The 23976-nt window shown below is 37.2% G+C and overlaps 1 protein-coding gene across 5 annotated transcripts in view; it reads right to left on the reverse strand.

Annotated features, from left to right (window-relative positions):
- hdac3 (histone deacetylase 3) overlaps window positions 1-23976 on the reverse strand; it is a 448843-nt gene that overhangs the window by 423713 nt on the left and 1154 nt on the right. For 2 of the 5 annotated variants that reach the window (XM_060885402.1, XM_060885400.1), the window contains exons 4-15: window positions 23846-23927; window positions 23649-23705; window positions 21429-21484; window positions 21155-21288; window positions 20857-20937; window positions 15867-15940; window positions 15705-15769; window positions 14848-14937; window positions 13225-13283; window positions 12182-12261; window positions 11874-12031; window positions 9522-9626 (exon numbers count right to left, since the gene is read on the reverse strand). In XM_060885402.1, the coding sequence (XP_060741385.1) occupies window positions 9557-9626; window positions 11874-12031; window positions 12182-12261; window positions 13225-13283; window positions 14848-14937; window positions 15705-15769; window positions 15867-15940; window positions 20857-20937; window positions 21155-21288; window positions 21429-21484; window positions 23649-23705; window positions 23846-23927 (1006 nt within the window). In that variant the 3' untranslated portion in view covers window positions 9522-9556. Of the gene's footprint in view, window positions 1-8898; window positions 9627-11873; window positions 12032-12181; window positions 12262-13224; window positions 13284-14847; window positions 14938-15704; window positions 15770-15866; window positions 15941-20856; window positions 20938-21154; window positions 21289-21428; window positions 21485-23648; window positions 23706-23845; window positions 23928-23976 lie in introns of those variants that run through there. The other 3 variants (XM_060885399.1, XM_060885403.1, XM_060885404.1) reach the window with 2 other exon arrangements.

Consider the following 23976-nt stretch of genomic DNA (forward strand, 5'->3'; position numbering starts at 1 on the left):
GTGGAAACTTTACACTGGACCTCAAGCAACATGGATTGTGTGTCTCTCATCTCTTCCTCCAGACTCTGGGAGCCTGATTTCCAAAGGAAATGCAAAATTTACTTTCATCAGAGAACATAACTTTGGACCACTCAGCAGCAGTCCAGTCCTTTTTGTCTATAGCCAAGGCGAGACGCTTCTGACGCTATCTGTGCACTTCATGCTTCCTGCTGCTGACCAACTTTATGGAGATGCATATTTCATTTTCCAACAGGACTTGGCACCTGCACACAGTGCCAAAGCTACCAGTACCTGGTTTAAGGACCATGGTATCCCTGTTCTTAATTGGCCGGCTAACTTTCCTGACCTTAACACCATAGAAAATCTATGGGGTATTGTGAAGAGGAAGATGCGATATGCCAGACCCAACAATGCAGAAGAGCTGAAGGCCACTATCAGAGCAACCTGGGCTCACATAACACCTAAGCAGTGCCACAGACTGATCGACTCCATGCCATGCCGCATTGCTGCAGTAATTCAGGCAAAAGGAGCCCCAACTAAGTATTGAGTTCTGTACATGCTCATATTTTCATGTTCATACTTTTCAGTTGGCCCAGATTTCTAAAAATAAAAAAATCTAAAAAACCTTTCTTTGTATTGGTCTTAAGTAATATTCTAATTTTCTGAATTTGGGATTTTCCTTAGTTGTCAGTTATAATCATCAAAATTCAAAGAAATAAACATTTGAAATATATCAGTCTGTGTGAAATGAATGAATATAATATACAAGTTTCACTTTTTGAATGTAATTAGTGAAATAAATCAACTTTTTGATGATATTCTAATTATATGACCAGCAACTATATGCGGACCAAATGATCTGCTGTGGCGACCCCGAACAGGGAGCAGCCAAAAGAACGTCATTTAACTTAAATGAAAATACTATACTTTTGCAGAATTACACAAGGGTTTGGAGTATCAGGTTATTAATACCTTCCATTGTCATATCTTTTCAAAATCAACTTGTTTTTGAATATTGTTTCCTTGTCCCATTTTGATTGTCTCGTACTTTGATTAATCATTTGATTTCTGAAATACTTTTTGATGGCATTTATATATATAATAAAGACTATACACCTTCTGCTTCCCAGATAGCAAGGTGACAATGATACAATGTTGAGTTTTCATCCAAACCACCATCTTCAGATTGATATTTCAGTATTTAAAGTATGTTGAATCAACCTTGAAATGCTGATGAATTCTGACAGCACAAATGGGTGGAGACTGGGATATTAAACTAACATTGATTTGTTGTTAATAACTACATCAAAATGCTTTTTCATTTTTTACTTTTTCTGATTTGTTTAAATCAGTGATAAAGTCTGAAATACTACAATAATATAATGAAACCATCAGTACACAAAATTCTGTGTTACATGGCAAACAGTGTTGAAGCAGTAAATGATTATGTTGAGTTCCCTAAATTTGACATTATGTCATCTGGTTAAGACTCTAATGATTCCGTTACAGAGGTTCCCTCGTGTCTGATAAGGTTCTCTTGCATCAATCCATTATGCACGATGTTAATAATGGCACAGCTGGCTCATCAGCCTTTGACTTTGATACTGAATCGGAAGTGCCAACCAGTGAGTTTTTTAGGGAGATTGTGATATTGGGCTTCTACCTTCTCTGTCTCTCTTGTTGCACTCACCGCACTTGAGTATTTTTCAAATGTTTAAACAATTGCAATTCCTAAACAATTGCAAACAGTTAAATTACAGGTCAATATAGATGGGCTTCCACTTTTGATAAGCAGTATTCTTCGATTCTTTAATTCTGATTATACCAAACATCCCTTCCTCGTACTATGGTATGAAAAAGCCCAAGTAAATGTTTGAGTTCTTAAAGCCATTTATTGAAGACTTGACTGATGATTTGATGCATGGTATTGTTTACAATGGTCGAAACTTATCGGTGCATGTATGCTCTTTTGTGTGTGATACCCTTCCAGAGCCTTTGTGAAAAATACCAAATCTCACAATGGCTACTCAGGCTGTTACAAATGTGTTCAAGTGGGTGAGTGGCAAAATGAAATAATATACCCAAAAACTGATGCAAAGTTGATAACTGATTCTGACTGAAATGATATGATTGAAGAAGACCACAACTTGAACCAAAACATTTCTCCTTCAGCTAGCTTGATAAAAATGTTTACCGGGTTTCCATTAAATTATATGCACTTACTGTATGTTGCTTAGGCATCATTAGGAAACTTTTGAACTTATGGATCAGAGGTAGATCACATATCACTAGGTTGTCCACTAAAACTGTAGCTGAAATTTCAGAAAGTTTAAAGCTTCTGAGTACCTACACACCTGTTGAGTTTAGTCTAAAACCAAGAGCGTTATCAGATCGCCGGAAAGTGAGTGAGTTGCACTCATTTATGTTGTACACAGGCTCTGTTGTGCTTCAAAAATAGCATTATTTTAATAATAGAATCAACATACGTATAAGAACTTTTTCTGTTTTCTGTTTTCTTTTTCTGAATAAGGTATCAGATTTCCTTTTGGGCATTATTTCGGACAAATAAAACATCTTTTGCAATAGCCTCACTTACAGCAAGTTGTGAAAAGGTTATTTGAAATGCCAAATCCAGAGTCACCAAAGCCACTGAAGTGCAACTTGTCAACCACATTTTGATGGTCCACTGCTCCAAAGTCATGGAAAACAGTTTAGAAATGCTGTCACTGACAAGTGTTATGTAGGGATGTGGAGCCTAGTGGTTAAGGCTTTGGACTACTAATCAGGTTATGCATTCAAATCCCAGGTCCATCAAGCTGTCACTGCTGGTCCCCTGTTCAAGGCCCTTAACCCTCAGTTTTATAAATTGAAACAAAATGTAAGTCACTCTGGATAAGGGTGTCTGCTAAATACAGTAAATGGAAATGTAAGTAGTGCACAGAGATAATAGCTGGCCTCATTGCTATTTTACAAAATATCATTGAAGTAGATTCGGTAGGGATTTTTGTCCTATTTCAAAAGTTTCAAAATTGAGACATTTTTCTCCTATCCATTTGAGTCAACCAACACAGGCTGCTGTAAAGTGTGGAGGGTTGCATGACAATCTTGATGTAGCCAGTCTCCAAGATATTACAGCAATAATATTTCCTTTGTCCTGACAAAAATGTCTTTATGCCACTCATCCATATAACATAATGAATTGTTTGTACATTACAACATACTGTTGCTGTTTTAAGAGACGCTTGTATTTAACATAAGTTGTTCCTGCTTTTCTCATTTTTTCTATATCTCCAAGGGAAAGTTTAAATTAGTTTAGTCTTGTAATTCTAGGGGAGTTAAAAAAAAAATGAAGCATTAATGCATTGTTTAATTGCAAAATGGTGGCCCAGAAATTCTGCCACACAGCTGGCTGATTGGAGAGAAGCTTCTATGGCCACCATATTCACCCAAAGACACAGCTAAGGTAGTTTAAGAATAGGAGCTGTCCACTGAGGGATGTAAGTCCTGGTAAATGTATAAGTTCAAATTAAGCATAAATTAAGTATAAGGTCAAAAAGCTTTTTTCTGACAACTGGCATTTATACACTTCATACATTCTCTTCATACGTTTATTTCAAACACATTAAATCCTGCTATTTTAATTTGCTGCATTTAAAAAGAGTCTAAAGACTTCAGTTATCTAATTGTGATGTTCAATAAAAGAGCTAAGTGATAAAATAAAATGCTCAGCATTTTTATGATTTCACACTATTGTGAAAAATTCATCAATTCCAATTCACAAATTACGTAATTCTTAACCCTTTTTAATATTAAACATGTTTGATCAATATTCTTAGGCAAAAAAACCCCCCTAAATTCTTAGGTTCCTGTTTTATTACATTATCTGAATAAATTGAGCAAAGATTAAAATACTTTATATGTCAGTGTTGCCTATTACCTGATTGACAAATTAACATAAATCATTGAGAATCTTATCATTACTTTGATAACAATCAAAGTTACTTTGACATTTATATCTAACCTGCATTACTTCAGTATTGGGCAACTGACACTGGGCATATTTGATCTATGAAGGCCATAACCTCAGGGGTTTGATCTATGAAGTCAATAACCTGCAGAGCTTCGTTTTATGGCATGATTTACATCTTGGTGCTCAATGTCCACATCAATGGGCTTTGCTAGCCACCAGTGGTCACTATACATCATGCTCTCTTTATTTTAGGATTCCTAAGTTGACTTTCTAATACCATGTTTTCTCTTTCTGTCTGTGGGCAACGTTTATCCATTTTGCTTCCTCCCTTATGCTTGATATTTGATTAGATTTTTAAAGCCTTCTTTATTCATGACTTTTGCTTTCTTAGTCAACTTTGTACTATTGCTAACTTTTAGGGTTTTTTTTCAGAACTTTTACTTCCCTTTAATGCCTTTTTCTCCTGTACCTCTAACTTGCAAGCTCACACCTGCTCTTAGTTGCCAGTTTGATACTCTGGACTACTGGACTATGGGGGGATCTACTTGCTTTTTTGCCCTGCACTTTCTGGACCTTTTTCCTTCTCTAGCATCTTCCTTCTGCTTTCTGGGTCACTGTTTAATTTATTTCTTCTCTTTTTTGATACTCTCTATTTCTCCTTCTTTGCCCCCCTTTTCCATATTGTTTAAAGCCATACGTGCCTATTGTACAGATCAATAAATATTAGAAATCTTATTAAAAATCTACAAAAGCTAGATTTGACAGTATACAGTCCAGTGTGTGGCCAATATGTATGTAATTTAAATCATTAATCAACATTAGAATAATTCAGAATATCTCATATTCTGTATATTGTGGTCTTTGTTTAATTTTTTTAAAATATTATATTTTATAGTATATGCTATACAATATATAATTGTATAGCATTGACTGTAAATAAAATGTACAGTGTTGTTATTTTATGTCTGTACCTTTGAAGGTCACCTACAGCCTTTAGCCAGTCTTGTATTGTGGAGCCATTTTGTTTTTTCCTCAGCTGAAGCTACCTCAATAACCATAACAAAATACAATTTGAAAGAAAGTTTGACAGTGGGATGATGGTGTTATCATGTTATAGCTCTGATAGCAGAGATTTACACAGAGACAAACACTTTGTTTAAATTATATATATATATATATATATATATATATATATATATATATATATATATATATATGTGTATATATATCTATCTTACCAGGCAATGTGTCCTGCTGTTGCACCCAACATAAGCAGGAACTAAGAAGGAATGCCTCACAATTAGCTAAATGTAGTACATATGATTGTGATGCAAAATCTTTAACGTTCACTAGGTTGTGACCAGATTTTGAATTATCTATCATTCGAAACTCAGAAGTAGTTTATTTTTAGGATGAATCATGATTTATAGATCACTTAGAAAAACATCTGTGTAAGTAGGGTCTCAATATTGTAAGTAACTGTGCTCAACTAGCTGATGTAAAAGCTCTTATGCCTGCTGAAGTCAAAGTTCAGATTGTTACCATATACATTGATTGTCGTCTCTTTGGAGCTGTTTGAAAACAGAGGTTTTACAAGAACAAATTGTCCAATTAATATCTGTCATGATACATACTAAATGTATAGCTATTATCAAATGTAAGGCTCACAAAATAAGGTAATGCCGTGTCCACGAGTTAGTTATCACAGAAATGGCAGTGCTAACTTTAGCTTAGCTTAGGTCTCTCAGGTACGTCCTCGGAAACAACTCACTCCCTCAGAGCTTGGGTCATCCACAGACTCCTCTGCAGTCCACTGGAGAAAGGAACAAGAGCGGTTTGGGAAATAAAAAGAAACAGATGTGTTATTGTTAAAGAATTTGTATTGGGTTATAGATGTTCTGTAGAAATAAGACTGTGTATAATACAAGGCCAGGGAAGACACACCAATTACGTATGGAGAATTCATACCCACGTGTCTCGATCAAAAGATGAAAAAGAGAAGTGGGAAGACTTATGAGGGTGAACATTGAAATGTGTGAAAACTGGTGATTGGAAACCCAGTTCAGATCCCACTGTGTTTCATAGCTAGAAAATATAAGCCTATTGTAATAAAGCCTAATGTCTTTGAGCTGTGTAGCCTTGGCTGACAGAACATTTGAGATAATGCCACAAGCAAACACAGATGTGCTATAAGAAATGTGGCAGTTACCACATACGTCTGTAGATGATCCCCTTTAAACGCAGTTTGTAAGGAACGCTGAGCAAACATGATGTGGGACTAATTAAAAATTGTGCACTGGTGCAAATAACCCCCAAATTTGATTACAGACCTTGTAAAATGTTATATTCTTAATTTTGGTTTGCATTTTATATTAATGGAAAATCAGATTGGGAATCTCCAACCATTTATAATGAAGCTTCAAAAAATTACAGTTTGTAAAACAACAGGTGATATTCTTGAGACAGCTGATATCAGAATATGGTAAAAGCATAGAAGATATCAGAGTTGCAGATATACAAAACAACCCAAAGCCTAAAACAATGAAACAACTAATGTCATTTTTAAGCATGTGTTTTTTTATTGCAGAGCCATTATACCTATTTATGCAATCCTTTAGGCTCATGGGAAGGGTCTACAGGACCACAGTGTACTCATTTGGACATCTAAAGCAGAAAAGGCCTTTGATTTGAATCCACACCCAGATTAGATATACCAGATCCAAACAGATTCACACAGATGAAAAAAGGGGGTGTATGACATCTGTATCATGGCAAGATCATGAAGGAAAATTAAGACCGGTAGACTATTTTTCAGCTAAACTAGTTCCCGTGGCAGGGGGACTGCCTATGTATTTAAGATCTGTCAGAACAGCTGAAAAAGCAATCAATGCTTCGGGTAACATTGTAGAATACAGTGAAATTACCCTATAGTTCAGAAGGCAGTACTATTTCTTCTCCTTGAACAGAAAACAGCACATATGTCATGGAATGCTCTACTGTTCTAAGCCCTGCAACCCTTCTTTCACAGAAGTTGATAAAGAACAGCACAACTGTGTAGCAGTTGTAAATGAAATTTTTGTTTGTAGATGGATCAGACTTCAGAACCCAGAAAACAGCTACATAAGATATGCAGTAGTCACATAATAGGAAATTGTGAAAGCTGAACCACTAGCAGGACACCCCTCTGCATAAGCAGCAGAGTTAATTGCTTAATGCATGCAAATTAGCACAAGGCAAAAGTGTAACCATTTATAATGATAGCAGATATGCTTTCAGAGCAGTACATGTTTTTGGCAAATTGTGGAAACATAGAGAGGGGGCACGGTGGCTTAGTGGTTAGCACATTCGCCTCACACCTCCAGGGTTGGGGGTTCGATTCCCGCCTCCGCCTTGTGTGTGTGGAGTTTGCATGTTCTCCCCGTGCCTCGGGGGTTTCCTCCGGGTACTCCGGTTTCCTCCCCTGGTCCAAAGACATGCATGGTAGGTTGATTGGCATCTCTGGAAAATTGTCCGTAGTGTGTGTGTGTGCCGTGATAGGTTGGCACTCCGTCCAGGGTGTATCCTGCCTTGATGCCCGATGATGCCTGAGATAGGCACAGGCTCCCCGTGACCTGAGGTAGTTCGGATAAGCGGTAGAAAATGAATGAATGAATGAATGAATGAATGAATGGAAACATAGAGGTTTCCTTACTTCTTAGGTAAATTTATCAGACACTGTGGCCTGATTTCTGATCTCCTGGATCCTGTTAACAAAATCTAGTGCTATATAAATGCGCAGCACATACAAGGAAAATTTTGTGTAGACCCAGGTACAATATGAGCGGAATTGTGATCAGAATCAGAATCAGATTTATTGGCCAAGTGTGTTGACACACACAAGGAATTTGGTTCCAGCAGTTTGTGACTCTCAAAAGGTACAGACATAGAAATTTTTACAAAGAAGCTGTTTGTAAGGGTCTGACCTTCTGCATGCAGGACTAGAAATCATAGAAATTGTTATTACCAGATAATGTTTGTATAGAATATTAGAGGGTCAGAATGAGCTGGAGCTGAACTGACTCAAACAACTCTAGGCATACCTTGGCAAGGATGAGATTATCCTGATCAGGAGATGATTGGGCATTGTGCATCTAGCCAGTAATTAAGGGGGTTTTCCTTCTGTGTTTGAATCATGCTTAGAAAATATCAATATAAAAAATGCTTGGCTGCTTTTCTGACCTAAAGAGTCACTTGATATTTGCAAGGCAGTTTTCAAATGGGAATGTACTGTTGCCTAAATTCATTTCCTCTGCTGGTAGATGTACCATTGAATGGATGTTGCATACTATGAAGTGATCTCCATATAGCCCTTTTGTTTTGTTTACAACAAAGTAAGCAATCAACTCAGTGCTGTAGCTATTGTAGTCCACTGCCAAGAATAAGGCACAAAGCAATGAATGCCTTAAAGTGGTCATGCAACTGCTTGGCTAGAATCAGCGCAGTTTTGTTGCCTTCATGGAACTCGCCATTAAGTGTACAAATTTTGGTGTAGTACATTTGTGTGCATTTATCATACTACTAACCATTGGACTTGCTTATTATGGTTGTAGCAGTATAGAAAATTCAGGATTGAATACTGTAGAAGCAGGGGTGTTGTCAAGTAGTTTGTGAATAGAAAGAGGAGCCAAAGGAAGTAAGTTTTAAGGATCAAACACTTTGCTGAATTATATTAATGAATGTTCTCTGTTGCTGTGAGCTGCAGCAAGGGGAAAAGAGGGAGTCATGAAAGCCAAAGAGAGAGCTAAGATCACAGAGCAGCGTGTATAAATGTGAGTGTGTGTATTTAAACACTGAAAAGTGAAAGTAAAAAATGAATGCCCTTCCATTGATTCCAGCCTTCATTCACAGACCATCACTCAACCCAAGCCAGGATAAAAAGAGAGGGTTGCTTCAAGAAGGGCATCCAGAGTTTTTAATATCAAATTCAAATTAAGAATCCTGCCAACAGATATGTTCACAAGTTTTGAGGTTTAATTATTAATGTGGAGTACATGTGCACTTGTGCCACACATTAAAAAAATATTCATAGCCTTACTGGATTTCCATATCATTCAGTGTAGCTAACTTCATAATTCCACCTGTGAAGACTAGTGCACAAAATCTACCTGTTTTGGAAACATTATGGAATAACCACATTTTTCATTTTTAAGTATTCTTTGTAGAATATTACATCTGTAATACTTAAACACATGTACACGAAGATTTTAAAACTGCAGTATGTTATTTGGTAATTTTTGAAGCCAGGCCTGTTTAGTTTTGAAAGGTATGACTTTAGGTATGAATATTTCATGCCTGGTTTTAGAATATTATATAAAGTGTTTATACCCAGCTAAATTAAGATATGAAAAAATTAGTGGTAATCCATGGTACACAGGGGAAGTGGCAAGTCAAAAAATGCTAAAACATTACAAACATATAAACAAGTTTTTTTTAACAAAAAAGGCAACTAGGACTGGCTATTCTCCACCTGTTACAGCATTTAGAGAATAGCCTTTAAAAAAAAAAAAAAAAAAACAATAAAGAGATCACTTTTCTTCAAGATGGAGTTCAGATTTCCACGTCACTCTCCTTGTCATTGTCATGGTCGCCATCATAAAATTCATTTGATGCCTCAGGCCTGTTGATCAAAACAAATCATAAGGAGTAATCACTGTTTAAATAGTTATTGATATGGTTCATATGAATAACAACAGATGGTGTAAAGTTCTATATTAGGGTGGACCAAAAATTTCCAGCAATTCGAATGTGGGACTACGTTAACTTCACCTCGACCACACAACTGGCCTCAAGCAGGAGAGGACTTGGGAATTCACTATGACCTGCTTCAATGGCGGATTTGTTATTTGATAAGAGGAAGGTGAGAATGTGTAATATGGTTTAAGAAAATAACAAAAAAAATAAGTGTTTAATTTTAAGAAAATAACAATAGTTAAAAATAAAATAAAATAAAAATAAATCAGTAATTTGTGTCTGTGTGGAAAGGACTGTGAAGCAGGATTTAGAACCTTTTTACACAGAGGATTCATTCCCTTTCAAACTTATGTTATAAATATTAGCAGTTCTGTGCTGATTCCTCCTTACTTTTCTGAGATCTTCACCATTTTGATCATGCATAAAGCCTTACACACCACAATACCACTGTAGATGGCTGAGAATGTAATCAGCATCTGTGTGTGGCTGCACATTTTTCCTGAAGAATTACATTTCACAGAATTGTCAACGGAAACCCCATACCGGATAAGATTACAAAACTTGCGAGCAAAAAGGTAATGTGCAATTCATATATCCTAGCGTACAACATCAACATATCACAACATTGCATGTTTCTGTCTTGTGCACACTGTGCTCCTGTACAGGTTTGTTGTTTCACACCACTCCCCTTGTTCATTCTAACCATCATTTCCTTTCAATTACATGCAGTTTTCTTCTCCAGCTCAGTTACCTCTCTAATCAACCTCTTCATCTGTCATCGACTGCCATCCTGGTCTCCTGGGATACATCCTTGAAGAAATGAACTCACTTCTCAATGTTTCCTGTTTTGACAGCACCCCTCTGGTGATTTCAACCTCCAAGATGTGACTGCTCATCATCACCTGGTATCGTCACCATCACTCTCCTAATCCTGCCTAAAAGCAACTTCCAAAATTTCCCTCTAACCTGCCAAAACATCCGCTCCATCGCCCCTTCCTCTGTACCTTCATGCACTCTTTCATCTCTTCCTGACCCTGAGACCTTTTCCTCCTTACCCTTGTACTTGGCCACAGACACTTTTGTCTCCTCTCTTTCCTCAACCATGGACCTCCTCTGCCCTTTGTACATCTTGTCTGTCAGATGCATTGAGCAGCAACCGAAGAGAACTAAGATCAGCAGGGAGAAAGTGCATGAAATCACTACTCGACACAGATCTCTCCTCTTTACATGTGCTCCTGTCCAAATTCCCCTCAGACATGACTTCATCATTGAAGCTTCTACAAAGGATCTACCTGACTGCTAAAGATGTTGCCTTCTTTTATGATGACAAGATTATAAAAATCTGCCAGACCTTATCTTCTGCCCCGACTATCCATACTTTACACAGCCAGGATTCCCCTACTCAGTCAGATCTATGTGGAAGCCTGTTTGTCATACCCACATGAGATTTTTGAACAAGATTTAGTCCACCATTTGCTGTTACAACAACATTCTGTTTTTCTGTGAAGGAAGTGTCCACAAACCCTTGTCCATCTAAAGTACCTCTGAGCACAATTATTCATAAACTTTGTATTGGCTATGTTGGTGACACACGTCTACAGGCATCAGCAAAGCCAGATGACAAACACCTGCTTAATAAATTAGTGAACTATGCAAAGATAACTAACATTAAACAATGGATGCGAGTAACATTCTCCTATTCAACTCTGACAAGAGCAAAGTACTGGTTCCCTGTGAAGTTTTGCATTGATAATAAAATACTGCTAAAACTGATGGTCATACCCTACAGTACCTGAAATGGACTTGTAAAACATGTCTGCACTCATGGAAAGAAGCAGGTCCTTTATAAGTACTTTATTAACAAAGACTGCAATAAAGCAGAGCTTTTCTCTATATGGGATGCGAATACAGTCAAAAATATTTTAGATCAAGATTATTTATTTATTTATTTTTTAAAGGTAAAGGCTCAGATCTAGGGAACATTTGTATAGTCTCTACTGACATTCACTTATACTTTGGAATTGGTGTTACTCTGCTAGCAAATCAGAGAGACACTTGACAATCATATGATAGTCAATTCTTACCCACTAGCTAGCTCTTACCTAAGGATCAAATTGGGAGAATTTGGCATTTTGGGAGAAATTGACATTTTTAGACAAGTGTGAAAACTTACCTGGAATAGTTCTCCTCTGAACCCCTCTCATCAGGATCAGCATCATCTGTTCGTTCATAACTCAGCAGGTCTGAGGGAACATCATGGATCTGAACACTAGGTGCATGGTTCAGCATTTTTAAGTTCTCAAAGACAGTCTGACGAATTTGCTCCAAGTACTGTTTAGGGGTGGGGATAAAAACAACAGCAGCAAAAAATAAATAAATTAATTAAAAATAAAATAAATAAATAAAATCAGCACTCATTTCCCCCAAGACACGCTAACATTTTTCAGTTGTAATGACTAGAATTATAAAATTACGCCATACCTGTCTGGAGTTCTGGTTCTCAATCCTAGTGCTAACATCTGGATGAAGTGTAAAATCAGGAGCAAAATATTCAAAGTACTCTGTATTAACAAAGGTGAAGGTGTGCAGTTAAAATGTATACCATTAACAAATTTTAATTCCTTAAATTCCATTCAAAATAGATTCTAAATGCATTTCCTAGTTTCTACTAAATTTAAATTCTTTATCACCATTTTATGGATGTAATTATGTAATAAAAGATTAGATTCAACATTTATTCAATGTTTACATTTTGGGAATTTGAGGGATATGAGCCCTGGGTTTCACCCGTGAAACCTGCATTTGTTGTTAAAAAGGAAAAAACAATATTAAAACTAAAGAGCTCCAAGATCAAGTCAATCACTAGACTTTAATTCAAGTGATCATGCATTTGAACTCTAGAAGAGGAGACTGAAGGGAGAAACCAGAAAACGATTTGCCTAATTGCAGTTATAGTAAGCAAGGAAATAGGCAAACTAATAATAAGTGTTATTTACTTTAACATCCTATATTTTATATCACCCAAACATTAGTTGTTCTCACACCAAGCATGCTATATTAACATAATCAAAAATAAAAGCTGAAACTATGCTCCCATATTCATTTTTTTTTTTAATCCAACCATGTTTTTCAAACCCAAATGTCTTACATGTGTTGGCCTTGCCTTTCCACTACTTTCAGATGCACTATTCTCATTGTTCCACACAAATACGAAAACGGATACACAGCTGTACTGCACAATGCTGGGTTTATTTTCTAACCTAAAAGGTGTCCGAATGGTATTGAATGAGTGACTGGTAAAGCTAAATAATAAGTACAGCTCAATATGTAGCCTTCTGTGGTCTGATAAAATATTTCATTTGATGAGACAGATAGCACATAAATTACAGATGGTGTGCAAAAGCCTCACACAGAACATACAGATATAATTTCTAAAGCCCTTTCATAAGGATATTACACTAATTTAAAATCTAGGGTTGGTTCTACACAAAACGACATAAAATGTCACCTTAAAATAAACTTACCACTGTAAGGTAGCTCATCACTAATGGATTCTTCAACAAGCAAAGACGTTTCATATGTCCTTAATTCAAAAACAGAGATACGTTATTAAAAATGGTAACACTGGAACAATAACATTTATAACTTTAAGGGACAAAGTGGAGGTTAAGCGTTCAGAAGGAGCTCAAATATAAGAAGAGTCAGTGCAATGACAGCTACTGGAGGAGCAGTTAACACAAAACAATGTCTGTGACACGTGGAGAGGACTGAAAAATATCTCAGGGCATGGACAGAGTGGCGGAGAGGAGCCGCAAATAGTGATCAGCGCCGGGCAAATGGGTTGAATCTGTTTAACAATTTCCGCTCCCACCCAGCATTCTCCCTTCCACCCTACTCTAGACTAGCAACCAACCCCCTCCCTGAACGGTCTTCACCTCATCTTAGTCCTCTCACACACCCCTCTCTGGTGAGGTACTTTGTTAATCTAAGCCTCAGCCTGGAGATGGTCCCAGTCCTGAGGAAAACTTCCTGTGTGGTTCCACAATAGACTGGACTGCCTGGACAACACTGATGCTCTGTACAAGAAGGGCCAGAGTATGCTGAGGAGAGTAGGGTCCTTGATAAATATATAGCCATACTGTCAGATTTATTTTTTCTCATCGCCTCATATGCATGCCTGACATCATGTACATATTTTCATCAAGTCATCATGTGACTTGTGTTGTACAATAAGGGCTGAAGTGAATATTTATTACTCTGAAACTTTCAAAGCTCTGTAGCTACTAGCATAAGATGGGGCTCCAAGTTAGCATTCTAGCATTCCAGCATCCCACTCTGTCCATGATGCAAGTGCTAATTTCAGCATTTACTGTTCAGTTTTTCCACCTCACCCTCTTGAACTTCAGGCCTGTCTGCATCCCCATATCTCAGCCAAGTATGGTCTCCCAAAATGCTTTGGTTCAGTCCTAAAGTATCCTAAAGCACAAGCTCTGGTTGAAAAACTTCAGTGTCTCTCTGAATCTAATAGTTACTTGTTTATTTTAGTACCAGAACCAAATATTTTTCATAATGATTATTGCATATCAGTTGTAATGTGCATTGTAAATGACATTTTTACAGATTTTTACAAATTAGCTCAATTGCAATTTAACTAATTTTAATTAATCATAACGAGGGGCACGGTGGCTTAGTGGTTAGCACGTTCGCCTCACACCTCCAGGGTCGGGGTTCGATTCCCGCCTCCGCCTTGTGTGTGTGGAGTTTGCATGTTCTCCCCGTGCCTCGGGGGTTTCCTCCGGGTACTCCGGTTTCCTCCCCCGGACCAAAGACATGCATGGTAGGTTGATTGGCATCTCTGGAAAATTGTCCGTAGTGTGTGATTGTGTGAGTGAATGAGAGTGTGTGTGTGTGCCCTGTGATGGGTTGGCACTCCGTCCAGGGTGTATCCTGCCTTGATGCCCAATGACGCCTGAGATAGGCACAGGCTCCCCGTGACCCGAGGTAGTTCGGATAAGCGGTAGAAAATGAATGAATAATTAATCATAACATACAGTCACTTAGTATAATTATGTCTCCTGATACCGTTCAGAAAGATGTAACGTATGTGCTCAAATGGTGGTGTATTTATTTCACAAAGTGTAACCCACCAACATCTAGCCACATTGCGCACAGTATATCCTCCTCCTCCCAGCACAAGTAGAGGGATCTTGAAACTTTTCACAAACTCCACACATTCCCTGATGGAAAAATAAAACACTTTTTGCTACAGAAAAACAAAGGAATAAAAAGTAATGAATGTGGGTCCAGTACAAAAGACTTAAAAAAGGTGCTAATTATTGCTTCCGACAGCAAAAAAGTGTTGGTTCATGTCTCATTCAGCTTCACTTTGCAGAACAATCATTGTGATTACATAAATATGTGGTGGTTTGAAAAAACCCTGTCCTTAGTAAATTTCTACTACAAGTCATCCTGAACTGAAATACTTGTTCCCCCTTTTCAGTTAAATAACTGAAATACTTGTTTAATTTAATCAGTTAAATATTTCATTTAAATAATGAGTGATTTTTTTTTTTACCTCAGGTGGGGATATAGAAACATCCCCACCTGAGGTAAAAAAAAAAAAAATCACTCATTATTTAAAAACATCCTCCTAGTCTCTTCACGACTGATCACTGTTCATAGATAAGGAAATAATTGCTGACTGATTCACAGTGAATACTGTTACCTAATTTCCTCTTTATTATTGTCTTTCCATTAGGGTATGTTAACATTTTATAAATTTGTTTTCTGTCATCCATACAGCGTGTGATGGTCCAGGGGCATTTCAAGATTTGATTACATGCTGTAGTCCTTAGGCTTGTGTCCATTTCACTAAGGCATGCATTTCACTTTTGCTCATCCTGTTGCATAAGAATTTACTATATTATTGGGTGGCAATACAAGTTGTCTCTACTACCTATGCTTTACAAGGCTTTATCAATGTACTGTATTAAATTATTCTTACCCATGACCTCGTATACTGAGATTAAAGCACCCAAGTCTGTCACAGCCTAGCGAGTCCGCTCCACACTACAAACAATGTAATGCATTTATGAGAATTTGCAGAGAAGAATGTTAATTTAAACTCTAACAAAATCTCTTTAAAGAAGGGAAAATTATGTTTTACCTGTAGCACAATGCAGGTTGGCTGGTAGAAGTCCACCACTTGCTTGATTACTGGCTGAAACAATTGTCTGTAACCTAACAACAGCAAAAGATGATAAAATTAACTAATTTCAACAGCAGTCATTATCAAGGTGATATTAAAATACTAAGAACCATTTGGAACATGTACATGTGTGTGTATATTTCTCCACTTGTAGCAGTTGAACTTTGTAACTCCTTTAAAGTGATCATAGACCTCACAGTGGCTTCTCTCACAAGTCTCCTTTTTGTTCAAATGCTGAGATTTGAGGGTCTTTTCTTGGCAGTGATTGGCTGGTGTGGTTGACCTTCCAATTGCTGATTATTGATTCAACTTTGCTGACAGGGATATCCAAACATTTGGGTATTATTTAGTACCATTTCCCTAATCTATAAAGTTTTATTATTATTTTCTGTGGAAAATAATTGTTTATTGTTAAAGTTTAAAAGTTTATTGTTTTTCTGTATTATATATCTGTGGAATGCTCTTTGGTCTTCATTTCCCTTTACATAAACAAGACTTAAAAATAACTGAAGCTGAAGTGGAACTGGATCTTGCAAAATGACAAAAACATACCAGTAAATCCACCAAGGACTCGCTGAAAAGTAAAAAACTGAGAATTCTGGAATGGCCAAGTCAAGCCCAGATCTAAATCCTACTGTATAGAGGTCCTGTGGGGTGATTTGAAACTGTGCATGCAAGAAACTCCTCAATCATATCTCAAACACAACTGAAATAATTCTGCATTGAATAGTAGGGGAAACTTTCTTCCAGGTTGAAACTTTCTTCCATGTTATAAACTGGTAGATGGCTAAAAGAAACATCTCAGTGAGGTTATTTCAGTCAACGGGGGAAATACTAGCTATTAAGGCTAATAGGCTCATTTTGTTGATTTCTTTTGTTTAATAAGTGAAAAGTGATTTTATTTTATGTTGTTGTTAGCAATTACATCACTTTCATCTACAGGTACAGATTAAAACAAGATCAGAAATTGTCATGTTCACACATTTCTTAATAGAGAACTAAATATTCAATGGGGTGTCCTAATTTATTCCACATGACTTTATATAGATATATCTATCACTAAAAAATTATACCAGTATGTACATGAAGCGCATCAACAAGACATTGTTGCCAGGAAAACTCAAGTGGAAGAGTACAAATGCACCAAAGCAAGGCTTGTAATGACATGCCAAAGCTGTCTCAATGGCCAAGCAATGGCAAAGCTGTCTCAATGGAGCAACCGTGATGGCCTGGAGAAGAAAAGGCTCAGCTGGTGTGACATCTGGCAGATGGAGGGAGTGTGGCTGAGTTGTCATCAGAGCCACATACAACCTGCTACCCTCCCCCCCAAAATCTGAAAGAGTGGTATGGAGAAGATCCTGCCTGTTCCCTGTGCCAAGTACCTGCAATGTCCCTAAGGCACATTTTAGCAGGGTATACTAGAAGTCTCACCCAAGGGCGCTATACCAAGTACTCAGAGAGCTGGCATCAATACTGGAGCAGAAGCAAACTACCACAAACAATCTTCCACAAACATTGGCAGGACAGGCCAACATCAAAGGCATTGTACAACACCTAAAGATGCAAGCATTCTGCAGTCAGCACGGGATTGGAAATTGAAAGTGGACCTTGATAAGAAGCTTGCGTTTCCCCCAGAAATAGTGGCTACAACACTCCGGCCAGACATGGTTCTGTGGTCTCCAACAACAAAGCTGGCATATGTTGTGGAATTAACAGTACCATGGGAAGATGGAGTTGAAGAGGCTTATGAGGGGAAAAAGAACAAATATTCCGACCTGGCAGCTGAAGCATCCCAAAACGGCTGGAAGACCAGCATCTTCCCAGTAGAGGTGGGATGCAGGGGAATTGTTGCAACATCTACCACCAGTTTGCTGAGAAAAATATGGGTGGAGTGTAATTCTCTCCAAAAGGCCATCAAGTCAATATCAAGTGCTGCTGAAAAAAGCAGTAACTGGCTCTGGATCAAGCATAAGGACCCCAATCTGGGCAGCAAGGTAGAGACAGATAGTATGCGGTCAGGCGTAAGCCTGACTCAGGAAGAAGGACGCCCCTGTCATGCAGAGACTATCAGGGATATAGAGGGTATGGCATAGAGGGGGGTGTACCTGGGAGGCTAGGTAAACCGTTAAGCCTTCTTGAGACATTGTGGGCTCAATGAATAAAACGGCGATGAAGCAGGGTGCCCACACGATGACCCCAAGGACATACCTTACCATCCTTTTTTCACCACTCCAGACCGACTGCTTCTATTAAGAGTTTCCTACTAAAGGGGATGAAACATCTAGTTCTATTAGCGTTACACAAACTGTATACACTGTAAAGTGTAAATAGTAACTTATCAGTAGATTTTGATAGAACTCACACACTATTTATTTACTTATACAGTTGTAAGGGAAAAATATTTACATTAACAGTGCCACAGAATATCATTTTCAACGATAATGACTGGGAGAGCCAGCCAATGCTGTCCTACATATGCACACCAAATTCAAAGCTAATTATTTTAATATTCATTAATCCTCATAATTTATTATTGGTTGGATGCTCAATTAAATAAGTTGTTGGCAACCATGTTTGTTGATTAGTAACATATACATTTTAGGAGAAAATTGTTTTTATACAATAAAAGATGTTTCCCCCACAGATACCTTTAGTAGTAGGTAATTAAATAATTTTGCAAGCAAACTACTAGTATGATGAATTTTATAATAATGTAAATAATATAATAATAATATAATAATGTTATGTAAAAAGAGTTTCTTAAATCCTGACATGTAGTTTACTGATCTTATGTCCAAAGGAAAAACCAAAGTCTCAGCACTAAAAGAGCATTTGGGACTATCAACAGGTCTATCAATCTATCAACCTAGATTATGTGGTGTCCTAATCTAGGTAAGGCCACTAAAGGGAGTTTGGGTGAATAGCCTTGCAGAAACATTTTAAACTCAAGTCTGAGCTTCCCATTTGTGAGGTTTACCAGTGGCTTTCATCTTATTGTTAGCACTCTATTGACTCTTATGAAAGCTTCTCTTGATTGTTGACTTTGACACAGACATGCCTTATTTTCGCTATCCACCACAGTGTTTTCCCAAGGTCTTCAAGTATGCATTTTGAAATCTCTGAGCTTACAGGTGCATTCATTCATTCTAAGACTGAGCTTAATGATAACTTGCTTCACTAGAAGTGAACACTCAATTAGAAGTCCTAAGAGCTAACAGGAACAGATTCAAAATGAAAATGATACATTTCATTTAACATTAAGTCATTTTTCTGCTTACTTCTACATGAGATAATGAGGGAATAACACACACCTGAGCATGGAACAGCTCAACAGCCAACTGTCCAATTATATTTGGTTCTGTCAACCACATACAATGTAAGGCCAAAGTATGTGGGCACCTGACCACCACACCATGCCTTCTCCAAACATTTGTGAAAAAATTGGAAGCACAAAATTGTCTAAGATTAGTTTGTATACTGTAATTTTAACATTTTTCTTTACTGGAATTAAGAGGTTAACCCCAACCTTATCCCAGCATGATAAAGTAGAAGATGTTTACTAAAGACATGGTTTGTCAAGGTCGGTTTGAAAGAATGCAAATGGCCTGTATAAAGCCATGAAAATCAACCCTACTAAACACTTTTGAAAAGCAGACTGTATGATTAAAAAGCAGACTGCATGACCAATCTTTTGCCCAACATCAATTATCAACAGTTTATTATAGCAGTAAAGGGAGGACCATCTCTAGAATTGTATTGGTCTAAGTTTCTAAGTATCTTTTGGCCATATAGTTTACAAAAAGTGGTAATTCCTACACTGTTCACATGATTTGAATGGAAATACTCTCAAATTAAAGCTGAAAGTCTGCATTCTGTGCTCATAGTTATTCACTTAATTACAATTTCAGTATACTGTGGTAGACAACAGGAGTTACACACTGGGCAAGTTATAACTAGAGTAGTTCATAATGGAGCCAACTAAAAAACAGTTAGCAGGAAAAAATTAGTGGATCTAAAACTCCTAAACGTCTTTTTCAGGTTTAGGCTTACAGCTAGTCCAGTCCTTCCTTGATCAAGTCTCCTCCTCCTAAAAACTCACTCACTCTCACTCTGCCTTTGGCATATTCACTCACTAAGGCACCAGTGCTGTGGTGATATGACAATAAAAGTGACTTGACTTGATTAACACTATGGAGCCATGAATGCAAAGGAAAGGCCTGGAAAAGTCTGTTCGCACACAAAAGAGAGGCACATATCAGTGCTTTGTTTAACAAATGAATATTTGTGGATGGGGCCTGCCATAGTAAAGTACAGTGTGGAATGTACATAGTACTGGCTATGTATAAGAGGGACACAGAGAGTGGACAGGGCCTTTAAGAGCAGTTGCATGACTAGACCCTAAGGCACGTCTTCAACCAAGTAAGAGCAATTGATGGTCCAATATACAATGCGACAACACACAATCCAGTCCTCAGGAAATGCTATTCCAGGTGGTTAACCATAATTTTGGAGCACTTTAGCGAACATTAAAACATTAAACCAACACATGGACCATTTGTATTGGCTAGTTTTTGTATTTGCTGCAGTGTTAACGGCTGGTGTGCCGCATGTCATGAATGTCAGTTTGTAAATCTGCCAGCCACCCCTATACTGCCATTGTGCACTGTTTAATTGGTTGAGGAATTGGGATAAGTGACATAAGTTACTGTTATTTGCAGTCTGGAGGCCTGTACATCATATAAATGCCACTTGTCTATCTAAATCACATTATAATGACAGTCTAAAAAAAAAAATTTCCAAAAATAGAATATATGCTTACTGTCTATCACAATTTTATTGCTGTTGTACACTGTTTACAATTTTTAATAACTATTGTTTTGAACTCAAATTTCAGTGGAACAAAGTCAATATCAGCCAACTTGCAGAATAAGCTTATTGTTTAACTCACTCTGGTCATCAATCCCATCACGCAGAGGTACATTCAGGCAGTAGTAGCGGCCACTCTCAGCCCCAACTTCATACATATCACCTGAATGACAAGAATTAAACGTAAGTAATTACTGCACGGTAGTAAATGTAATTTATCAGCTATCACATGATCAGTTCATTTGGATTATTCAGACAATATACACATTACACCATGCCTCAGCACCACAATATTCAGGATACTAAAAGATAGATTTGTGAAATTAGGTGAACAAATGAAAACATTTTCTTTATTCGTATTGTTTACATTTTACACTCACCTGTTCCTGGAAAAAAATAATTTCCATATTTATGGAAGGACACGGTCATGACTCGATCTGTAAGATAAAAAGCTTCCTGCACCCCATCACCATGATGAATGTCAATGTCAATGTATAGCACACGTGGGTGGTACCTGTTGGTATATGGGGACAGGAGGATCATTAAAAGATGCATCTTTTGGGAAATATCAGTATATATATATAAAGGATATACAGAACAATGCTTTTAACTCCTATTATAACAACATACTGTGTGATTAAACTGAGGACTTACTTAAGCAGTTCAAGAATACTAATGACAATGTCATTCACATAACAAAATCCAGAAGCCTGAAACAGAAAATGATTGGTTAAGAAACTAGCAGAGTCAATACGGCTATTTTTTACAACTGTAAACTTTGTAACAATAGTATGTAGCACACAATAATGAAGTGTCTATAACATTTGTAGACGTTGTAGACGCTACGATAAGGCAAAAAAAAAAAAAAAGTCAAATTGTCTGTGTATAATAAGTATAACAACAAAAACGTACTGGTCAGGTATGAGGAAATGCAGTAAAGTAAAGAATGTTTTAAAATATGTATTTTAATTGTTTACTTAGGAACACCCAAACTCTAAGGTGAGTTGTGGAAGACATAGGTCATACACCATGGCACTGAGCACAGCAACAAGACAAGGTAGTTACACTGCAACAACAAGGTCTCTCCGAGGCAAAGACTTCAAAGCACACATGGGTTTCAAGATGTGCTGTTCAAGCTATTTTGGCAAATCACAAAGAATCAGGCAATGTTAAGGATTGTAGACTCAGCGGTTGGCCAAGAAAGCTCAATGTTTCAGATGAAAGACATGCCGTTTAATTGGTCATCATCTGAAGATGTCCAGCAGTGCCATCAGCAAAGAAATGGTGGCAGGTGCTCTGGACTAAGGAGTCAAAAATATTTTTTTATTTACAAAATATCTAAATAAAAAAGTTTATAAGCTTGAAGGTACTGATGTATTAGATTACCTTGAATTTCTAGAGTTAGGGTTTAAAGTGCAACTGAAGGTTCTATCTCTCATGCATCCTGTAGGTTCATTCTGTATGACCAAGGAAATCAGACCCTAGCTAACCGATCATGCCACACAGCTACAAGGCAGTCGAGGCTCTTGTTATTTCAAAATTGGACTACTGGCCAGGTCCAAACAGATGGCTGAGCTGACACCAGTCTACTTATGATTCCACCCAACATGGTTGTAGACTTTGACTTGATCATTCCCCCTTTCCTTAACCAATTTGCTGTCTGATTGCTGGCGCCACTCTTGCAAAATCTGCCAAATGTCTTGAACTTGCATTTGTATACAATCCTACTCACTGTAGAATCATGAATTTCAATTTCCCAGATTAATAAGTAGTAACAATTTGCATTATGTATACAGACCTAAATGCTCTGGCAAAAGTTCTGATATGATACAGGTAGTAACACTAACACTGGTCATTAACTAAACTTTAATTGCATTTCATTAGTAACACAATGATTGTGGAAGTAGGAAAGGTGTAATTTTCCCCCACTGGATTTACTCCTGGGGGGAAAAAAATACACATTGATATTTGACAGATTTGAAGGAGTGCATGCTCTTTTTCCCTGTTACTGTTTTGACAGTATGAAACATATCTAGGTGGGACAGGACTGGGAAGTAGATATAGTATTCTTGGATCTAATTTAGGTCACATAGGTTATAACACAAAACATACTTCAGTTTCTGACTCAGAGTGAAGACTTAGCTGAAAGTTAAAGAACAGGACTGCAGTTTGTTGAAGAATGCCTGGTGCAGCACTAAAATGATCACTTTTAACTGTAATAAAAATGCTCAAAAATAATTGTTCTAATTATTTTTAATTGTAGGAATTAAAATAGAGCTTATTTTATTTTTCATCAGTCAAAATCAGATTTTTATCTAGTTTTCTTTCTGAGAGAACTGATGAGTTAGTGGGCCAATCAGGCTATTTTGTTCTGCTTCAATTATTTTTAAACATTATTGCAACCAAAGACATGGAGCCTAATAGATATTCTAGTAGATATAAAAGAAATGTTAGATAGAACAACTTTTGTGTGAATTTGATTTTTATTGAAACAATATTTTGCTGCTGTAATGGTTACAGGTTGCAACTTGATGTCAAAATATGCAATCCATACAAACCACTACAAACAATGCCTTAGGAAAAGGCAGCAAAAGTCCTTAAAATCATTGTTGGTTAACATGACACCTCAGACACAGCTACAGCACTCATGGTGTAGACACAGATACAGCAGGTTTCAATCCATCATTTTCCCTGGGTCTACAGACTTCATTAATTATTTTATTATATATTATTATTTATTAGCAATATTACCCTATAACAATTAGAAATTATGCTTGACCATTAACACTGTTTGAGTATACAAAACATTAAATTTGATGGTATTTTTCATGTACACATAGAGGGGCATTCTTGGGTACATCCTTAGAACCTTACCTCAAACTTTTTTGCATGGTGTAAGCCTCCAGCCCAGTTAATAGCAATGTCACAAATCTAAACATAATTATATTAAGTGTTATTCATTTTTAGATTTAGATTCAGTTTAGACTAACAGTAAAAACTGCATAACAAAAAGAAAAAAAGCAGCATGCTTCAAATAAATAATTGAGAGGGATTCAATAAGTGTATCTAACCTTATGGTTTAACTGAGTTGCTCCTTGTAATGAGGCACCAGTGTACCTGGAGCAAAACTCAAACAGTCCTGGAAAGACAGGACTACAAGCCACACAAATATGTTATGTATGCAGATGCATGTAATACACAT

This window comes from Tachysurus vachellii, chromosome 13 (assembly GCF_030014155.1).
Source record: "Tachysurus vachellii isolate PV-2020 chromosome 13, HZAU_Pvac_v1, whole genome shotgun sequence".
Lineage (NCBI taxonomy): Eukaryota > Metazoa > Chordata > Actinopteri > Siluriformes > Bagridae > Tachysurus > Tachysurus vachellii.